Source organism: Salvia hispanica, chromosome 3 (assembly GCF_023119035.1).
Source record: "Salvia hispanica cultivar TCC Black 2014 chromosome 3, UniMelb_Shisp_WGS_1.0, whole genome shotgun sequence".
Classification (NCBI taxonomy): Eukaryota; Viridiplantae; Streptophyta; class Magnoliopsida; order Lamiales; family Lamiaceae; genus Salvia; species Salvia hispanica.
Window position 1 is genome coordinate 54,868,080 of NC_062967.1, and position 9,468 is coordinate 54,877,547.

Sequence of the window (9,468 nt, forward strand, 5' to 3'; positions counted from 1 at the left end):
ATATTGCCATCTTCTATTTTTGTTAATTCTTCTTCCCTACTCCACAATATTATTTTATTCTATTTATTTATAAGGCAAAAGATATTACCAAATATTCTATTCTTATTACCTAAAGATCTCATTGGACTCTATGAATAAGAACCAAAACCCCAACCCTAGCCCCCATATTTTCGAAAACTCCCTCCCCATACACTCTCTCAATTTTCTTCCACTTTACTCCATAAATCCTTCATCTTTTGAGAAGAAATCGAAGTTTAATCCGAGGATATTGAAGAACCAAGTCTCTACTTTGTTTCTACCGTTTGATTTTCTCTAAAAAGGTATTTTTGCTTAAGAGTTATGTTGTTTTTCTTCTACCCCTTCTTTTCTTTTTCTTCCAACCAATTTAATCGGTGTTTTTGAACCTTCATGCATATTAATTGAGTGAAAAAGGGATAAGAAGGGATATGGGAACATGTGTGTGTGTGTGTGCCGAGAGGGTGAGGTGTGTGCCGTGTGTGTGTGTTATGCGTGTGGGTGTGTGTGTTGAAGTGTGTGTTGTGTAGTGTGTGCTTGATGGCTAAATACTTTTGTATGACATATGATGATAGATCTAGGGTTGAGATGCTAAGAAATATACGTATGCTAAGCGTGACTTGAAATTAGTAATTTATGATGAGTGTGACTTGAAGTTTATAAGTTATGAAGATTAAGGTGAATCGATGGGAAAGAGGGAAGTAACGAGACATGCATAAGTTAAGAGTTATAATTGAACCTAATTTGTGAATATGTGCCTATGTGAATTTAAAGGTGAAACCTCGGTTGCGAAGCCAGATAACGGAAAAGCGAAACTACTTGAAATCTAAGCAGTCGAGGTGGGCTTTACTCTCAAAAACTCTCTTTTATTTTATCAAAGATAATTATCGGAGCTATAAGGGTGGTTTAACAGTTATGCCATGCCTATGTTTGTTTTATTGTGAGATTGTGTGCCTGATGCCTAGTTTGTGACTTCGCTCCATTGGGCTATAGGGCTATGGATATGATATACGAATTCGGGTCTGAGCATGGGCCGCAAACCCTACCAGGCTGTGTACACGAGGGGATCGGGAGCCGTCCTAGCTAGTCGGCCGGTCTCGTGGGCGAAAAGCGTGGCCACGCTTTCGTCGCACCATGGAAAGATTGTGATATGTGATTGTGGAATTTGATGAGAAAATGGGGAGTTATTTTGACTGGCCAGTCTATGGAAAATATTTTGTGATACTCGTGATATTTCTCTTAACTGCTTAAAACTCGAGTTCACTTGGTAAGGGTGGCATAACTTTTGAATAAAATGTTTTGGCAACGAGCTCACCGAGTATTTCAAAATACTCAGCCCTGCATGTGTTTTTCCTATGTGCAGGTTGAATGATGACGAGCGGTGGCGGGTGTTGAGCAGCTCAATTAATTAATGGATATGTTGAACTCTAAGTGTAGTTGTGTCTCCATACATAGCTATGCTTTTTCTCTTGGTCGTTTTCCGCTAAGTTCTAATACTCTGATATTGATTTGGTTGATTGGCACTCTTCTTCGTTTTTGAGGCCTTATACTTTTCTCGTGACGTTATCTTGAAACCTATGTCATTCTCTTAAGTTTTGATCGTCATTTATGAAACTACCTTTTGTTTACCTGTTTAAGTTTGTAGGTTAAGTTGTTGCATTAAATACTCTGATATTTCCTTCGTTTCCTTTGGTCGGTATTCTTTGAATGAAACCCTAGCCATGTATTGATTTCTTGGAGTCGGTTTTGGGTAACAGCCGCCGCATTTATTGTACCCTAGGAGGGCGGGCTGTTACACCCCGTCTCCTATTAGGAGTCACTCTTTGACCGGGCACGGGTTTTAAGAAATGTAAAGAAAAGTTGGTTGAAAAAGTTAGTGGAATGTGGGACCCATTTTTTTATATTGGTTTTATAATAAAATGTGAGTGAATTGAGTTAGTGTAATGTGGGACCTACTTACTATTTATGGTAAAATTGAAGTGTGACTCTTAATTGGGGACGGACCGAAATGGAAAAGTGTGACTCTTAATGGGGGACGGAGGGAGTAAATAAATAAAAAAAGGGCTCGAAGTTCTTTTGAATTTCAATTGAACAAAGTAGATGTTACAAAATAATAAATTAAGTCCAGTAAATAAAGTTGGATACATTTGCAGAAATAATTTGAGAAAGTGTTAGTGTTGGTGTCCCAACCTCAAAGCTAGATAAGCCAAAACCCTATACCCGAGAAGCATGAGCACCAAAGCAGCCACATCAAGCGCCATGTTATGAATTTGGAGGGATTTTATGGCGGGAAAATCATACGCCCTGCACGATCCTTGCCCGCATTCGTACACCTCGTTCACCGAGTACTGTACCCCGACCAAGAGCCTATAGCAATACTGGGAAAAGGAGATGTACCTCATCCAGTCAATGAACATTGGTATGTGCTGAATGTAGTACCCGCTAGCCAGTAAAAACACGAGCATCAACACCGAGGAGAGAGTCGTGGCTTGTTTGACATCCATCAAGATGGCGCCTAGGGCTAGCCCCAGCCCCTGGGCCACTAGCACGTTCAGAAGGACGATGGCTAGTGTTAGGGCAAAAGTGATGAGGGAGGGCTTTAGGCCACCCATCCAATATGTGACTGTAACAAATATGGTGGGTAGAACTAGCTCCATTGGTAGATCACCAACCATTCTTGCAATGTAGTAAGACGAGAGGCGGTACATGCCCGAGGATCGCTCCCTCATGATTATCGGCCTCTCTAGAGGGAACACGAATATGGCATTGAACAACGGGAAGAAACCCCAGAAAATTGAGAAGAAAAACAACAATCCCACCTATTTTTTGAAACAAGCTTTTGTTTAGTACTACAATAACGTTATTTTTTAACTTATCTAGTTGGTAGTTAGTTTAATTTATTACCTGATCTTGAATGTGATTGGCGTCGGAGTGCCACCATAGAAGTCCAGATAGAATTGAAACAGACATGACTTGGAACATCCTTAAGCCAGAATATGATTCATGCTTTCTTTCTTTTAGTCCTCTGCTTAGTAAAACCTTAAATTGCAACCACCAGTTGGTTGTCCATTGATTGTCCCAACCTATATACATCATGAATACTGGAACATATATTTGTAATGATGTATGGATGGGTAGAGGTGTGATACGTTGCTAACTTTCTTAAGTTGCTAACTTTGCTAACTCATCAACGCAATGTATTAAAAATTTCAATACGATGACATTCAAATTGTGTTGACATTTCAATATCATTGTATCCACATTTTAATACACTATGTTGATGAGTTAGTAAGTTAAGAAAAGTTAGCATTATAACACACCCTGGATGAGAATTTATAAATATAGAGGTATTTTGTTTTATTTACGTACATCTTGATGATGATTTTGTGGAATCGTGTTGGTCTTGTTGATGAATTTCTTCCTTGAGAAGAGGATGCAAATTCTTTTTGTATGAGTGAATGAGGAATTGTTTGGTTGACTGAAGATCATCTTGCCTCCCATGGAATTCTTGATATTGATCATCATCTTCCTGTCTTGGATCTGGAGTGACACCTGCATGAATTTAATTGAAAGTGCATATTATTATTTGTTTAATGATTTTAGCTTATAGAATTTAATTACTTTTATAATGGGGCCAGTGTAAAGTAGAGTCCTGGCAATTATGGAATTGGAAGCTTTATTTGGTCAAAAGCTCGCATACAGGGATGGGATCTTCTTTAATTTAAACAAACAATATTTTTTAGTTGCCCAAAAAGTAAAAGTTGTGTATTATTGTATAGCTAGCCTGGATTTATATGTCGTGGAATTGGATATATTATCTTTTCATTCTTATTAGTGGTTTTGGAGATGCATATGTACGTGGTCGATGAAGCAATAGGCTTGTTGGCCCCCCAACAATTAAATAAAACTATATACTGACCACAAAACTGAGGACAATAGATGAAGTACTATTTCATTAAAATATACGATATTGGGGAATATATTTATGTCAAATCAGCCATTTGGGAATTATACATAGAATCCAACTAAACCTATTCTTTAGAGTCCAACAAAGACGACCATACGTAATTCTTACACCTTTTTAGGTCAGAAACCAATATTATACTCATTACGTCCAGAATAATGTAATAGAGTGAAAAAAAAAATAGAGATGATGATATTTTCATATAAAAATATGTGTCATTTTTAATGTGATCTTTTAAAAAAGAAAACTATTTCATTTTTATTAAGGTAGAGGAAGTAGAATATACATGGATCGAACAATGCAATAAGACTCAAGTGTGCTTATAGTACGTATATATGTCTATTATTCGATACAATAGATCATAATATCTTCTTCTTCTTCTCCAACTAATAGTATCTCACATTAATCGCCTACCTTTCATTTCTCTTATTATTCACTTGGATTAAAAATATAAATATTTTTATTTATGTCTTTTATTTTATCAATTCTACATCAAAGTTGGTATAGTTCACTATTAAGACTATTGGTTGGAGCAAGAGAATGTAAGAGTAGTAAACTCTAAATAGGAAATTAACTAATATCTTGACGACATAACATTGGAATAGAAGAAGAAAAAGAGAGAGATTGAATGTTACCATTAGCAAGATCCAAGAGAAAATCAGCAGGATTGACGAAATTAAACCCTGGCTCATATCCAATTGAAGCAAAATAATCCATAGCTTTGGAGGCGGCGCCGCTATAAATAGGGCTCCCCTCCGACAGCACCACCACCTTATCAAACATCCTGAAGAGCCTGCTCGAGGGCTGGTGTATAGTGGTGATGACTGTCCTCCCGCCACGCGCCACCCAGCGCAGCGTGGCGATGATCCGCTGCGCTGTGGTGGAGTCGAGGCCGGAGGTGGGCTCATCGAGCAGCAACAGGCTCGGGTTCACCAGCATTTCCTGACCTATACTGACCCTCTTCCTCTCCCCGCCCGACACCCCGCGCAGCAATGGCCCCCCGATCACGCTATTCCCGCACCTCGTGAGGCCGAGCTCGGTCGCCACCATCTCCGCCTGCTCTGCCTTCTCCCTCAGCGTGAGGGAGCTGGGCAGCTTCAGCAGGGCGGCGTAGGTGAGCGTCTCGAGCACGGTGAGGTGCGGGTAGAGCGCGTCATCCTGCGCCACGAAGCCAGTGCGGCGCTTCGTGGCACTGGAGAAGGGCCCCCCATTGTAGGTTATGCTGCCCGAGATCTTCCCGGGCAGCCTCCCGCCCAGGGCGGTCAAGAGGGTTGTCTTGCCGCTCCCGGATGGGCCAAGCATCGCCACAAGCTCCCCGGGCCGGGCTGTGCCGCTGACGCCGTGGAGTATGGTTCGGGTGATCTTGGGCTTTGGCGATGAGCAGCAGCCCCGGCCTTGACCGCTCTCTATCTTGATCGAATACGACACGTCCTCGAACTGTTCCAAGCATGTTGGTAATTTAATATAATTTGTAAATTAATTGATGATTAAGTAATTATAATTTTTTTTTTTTTGAAAATGAAAGCGAGCAAAGCCTGAACGAGACTATATACTAGCGATTATAAGTAATTGTAATTTTGTTAAGTTACCTACCTTAAGAGTGATGGGGTGAAGGGAGTGACGTAGGACCGAGAAGCGGACCCGGTCGGGTTCGGGGCAGGGACTCACATTACTTGTTGAAATGGGCGGGTCGGTTTGATTAGTTGCTGCAACACCATTTTCTTGCTCGGGAGGCATCATTTCTTGAGACAGAATGTAAACAAGAGCCAATATTGATGAGGAAAGTGAAATGGGGATTGTGGTTATATAAAGGAGAAGAAGGGAAGAAGATAATCACATGTAAAAGAGGGAAACAAAGCTTTCAATATATACGGGAAATGGATTGCCTATTTCATTATTAATTAAGACTAAAAGTCCTTTTTTTCACTTTTTACTAATATGTCATCATACACGTCACATCTAAATGGATCATGTATATATTGATTTATCCTTTTTACAAATCATGCATATATCTTTATAGTATATTTCATTATGTATTTATGCATGTTAAGTGAACGAGAAAACATTATATGACTCCCTTCGTTCAAAAAAATGCGCATTTGAAATGGCACGAAAATAAACGCCTACGTTACTATGGAACAGAGAGTGAGTAGTAATATTAATTAGTTATAAGTTGCGTGCATCTACGAAAGTGAAACTACTGTATCAGATGTGTATAAGACAAAAAATGTTACAGGAAATCTTATATTCGGTTGCTTTTTTCTAGCTTTTCAAAAGGGAGTTTTATTTGCTGGAGACGGACATGTGTTTGAGCTGGAATAAGTTCTACTTAATAAGGTCCTTCAATTACTAAACAATCATACTGCTCCCTTTACAACTAGCTTCATAGGAATAAATTTACTCCAAAAATTTTAAAAGTATAATTCTTGATACTACTTTAATTCTTTGCCTCCTCTAAATTGTTAATCCATCAGATAAAATAGAACATGTTATGTTGTTACTGACATATTCACGATAACAATTAATGGAACAAAAAATAAAAATAATCTTGAATTTACGTGGACAAGCTTGAAAAGATGCATGAACCACAACTACTATAATAATTGCTCTAAACAGTTATAACACTCATCGATAATGAGATGCCCCCCAATTTACACAAAATAATGCAAACAAAAATCAATTCCGGAATTTCCACATTCATCCACTTGTAGGAACTACAAATTCAGAATTCCAAATAAAATCAATATATATGCATATCTCTCAGCGCAAATGTTAACATATGTTATATTCCTTGAATGTCCTGCAATAATTATATTCTTTTTGTACCAAAAAGAAACTATTTTTTTGATCGTTAAAAATTGGCGCAAAGAACTTCTGCCGATATTATTTTTTAATAAAAAGAATCAATTTAGTAGTAGTATATCTGAAGTTGTGCTTGTCAAACATATAGTTTCTTGCCTTTATATGTGTCGAATTCTGATTCCATAGATAAAGGTCAGTGCTAGGATATTGTAACGTGTAACTTATAAAGTTAAATTGATGAAGGTGGTGTCACCATCAAATGAAAGTGTCTCTCTATTTAAATTATTTAATTATATAATACACAATATTGGGAATGCCTTACATTATTGTTCAAAGAATTATGGCAACTCTACATTTAATCGTTTAATATAATGCAACTTAGTGGAATAAAAAATGATTCCGTTGCATCAAAATACATGTTTACATAAATTATGGAAAAAAATCGAATGTTTATAATACTATTGCATGCATGCATGTAATTTATTTCAGAATAATAATATTTTTAGCAAAGAGTACCTTCGTTTTTGCTGTATCTGAATTTATTTTTAAGTGATATCTCAAGCTGTTTCATAACAAATATTATAATAATTTTTGCTCATTTTATGAACGCTTTTTTTACATCTTAATTTATAATTATTTTTTTAAAAACTTCAATGTTATTAATTGCATCTCGATTTTTATATCCCTAAAATATAAGTTTTTGTAGTGATATTAGTATGTGGAAAAGAAATATATATTTCCTCCGTCCTACCAGAGTATACATTTTTAGTTAGACACGAATTTTAATGCACAATCAGCAGAGTAAGAAAAAGAGAAGAAAAGTAATTTAAGTATTATAAAGGGAGAATGGATCTCATTTCATTAGAAAGTGCATATTATTGGAGAATGGACTAAAAAAAAAATACTAGTGCATATTGTGGTTGGACGGAGGTTGTACCAATCATCATAATTAATCATAATTAAAAAATGTTGATTAATAATCGTCCTAATAAGATATTCAATCAGTAGATTATATACAATCTATGTTCCAAAGCTGTGCTGATTATGATCGTGTTAGTTGATTATAATGCCTAATTAGCTGTAGAGTAAAGAATAAATAAAAATAGGTAATACTACAATTTACTGAAGTAATTATATGTCTGAAAAAAATGTTTCCAGAGTCAAAACTAACATCTCCTTTATGAAGGGCACATTATTTTTACTTTACAATATCAGGTAATTATTATCCATGTTCATCCACCTTTTCATTTTTCATTATCTATAAATTGTCTTTTTGCATATTTTTCTTTTCGTCATCTTTATCTTTTCTCTCTCTCTTTTTTATCACAATATAAAATTCTTTGCCTTTTTCGTGTCCATTTATTTCCTCTATACACTTTAGCCACTTTATGTTATACATGATCAAATAAGGCAGGAATATATATTGGATACGCTCTGGCAAAGCTAGGAATTTATAGTAGCGAGCAAAATTTACATATAAAAAAAGTTGAAGATTTTAAGGTGTAAGGAGAGATTAAGAAAAATAAATTTGATAATAAATAATATATACATGTACTGGAAAATATGGGGCGGGGCATTTGCTCTTCCTTTACTCAAGGTAAATCCGCTCATAAATATGGTGGTGCGCATCTGAAATTATTATGATATTATTTATTTTAGGCAAAATGTTACGATTTTTGTTTTCGAAATATTCTCTAAATGACTTATACTAATAGATTAGAGGCTTTACTTATATATTGCTTGAATATTTTCTAATTCTCGATTTGATATATCATATATATAAGTATTGTTTGCAATCAAAATAAAAAATAAAAAATATTAACTATCCAAATAGGTGTAAGGAGAGAAATGAGATCACTAAGTTTCATGGGTCTGTTCTCCTATCACTAATTGATTTTATAACGATATGAATTTCTATCATGGTAACAGAGCGGATCATCGACTATGGGCCAAATTTAACCGACTTAGCAGTATTTCTAGTTTCTATATTGAAACTTAAAAACAATTAACCCAGCAGAATATCTAAGCTTTAAAATTGGGCCAGTTCGATAAAGGTCTAGTCCAACCATTTAGAAAAAAGTCCAACTCCTTCAATGTTCACCTTGAAAAGTTTGAAGGAGGGTGTTGGCAATTGAAGCTAAAAATAAAAATATAACTATCACAAATCAGTGTAAAAGAGAGAACTGAAATTACTATATAAGTCTCATAGGCCTCTCCTCTTATCCACAATTGGTTTTAGGATGGAACCATGTGGATTTCTATCATGTGCAAGCCTTACACCATTAGTATAAGAGCATTCACAACCCACGCCTCCTCCTTCGACAAGTGGTGCATTCTCCTAGGCCTTTTGAGAAATATTTAAGGAACAAATACCATAATGGTTTTGTCCAAAGCGGACAATGTCATATTAATGAGGAGTTTGGGTGTGCACCGCTATACCTAACAATGATATCAGGGCCTAGCTTCGGAGGACCTGTAAGGTTAGATCGATCGCTTGCAAATTCTCCAGTATGTATGTGTGACCTCGATTAAAACCTGTGGTGAAATGAGACATGTGTGGTCTTCTTGGTCTTGAGGTCTTGGTATGAATATTGTACGCTTTGAGCAATACATACTAATGTGAAGATCGGGCATGGATCGTTGTATCAAATAGCGGTATTAGAGTCGAGGATTGTTGGGGTCCAAAC

The 9,468-nt window shown here is 36.6% G+C and overlaps 1 protein-coding gene across 2 annotated transcripts; it reads right to left on the reverse strand.

The window, feature by feature from the left end:
* Positions 1–2,116: 2,116 nt before the first annotated feature.
* LOC125216488 (ABC transporter G family member 21) lies at positions 2,117–5,823 on the reverse strand. 2 transcript variants are annotated; one of them, XM_048118204.1, is made up of 5 exons: positions 5,573–5,823; positions 4,615–5,416; positions 3,385–3,567; positions 2,920–3,098; positions 2,117–2,834 (listed from the first exon to the last, which is right to left on the reverse strand). In XM_048118204.1, exons 1-5 carry the CDS (start codon positions 5,717–5,719, stop codon positions 2,187–2,189), a joined length of 1,959 nt encoding a protein of 652 aa, XP_047974161.1. In that variant the 5' UTR covers positions 5,720–5,823; the 3' UTR covers positions 2,117–2,186. The 2 variants fall into 2 exon arrangements, with proteins under 2 accessions (XP_047974161.1, XP_047974160.1); XM_048118203.1 differs by having other exon boundaries at positions 2,920–3,116.
* Positions 5,824–9,468: the final 3,645 nt, after the last annotated feature.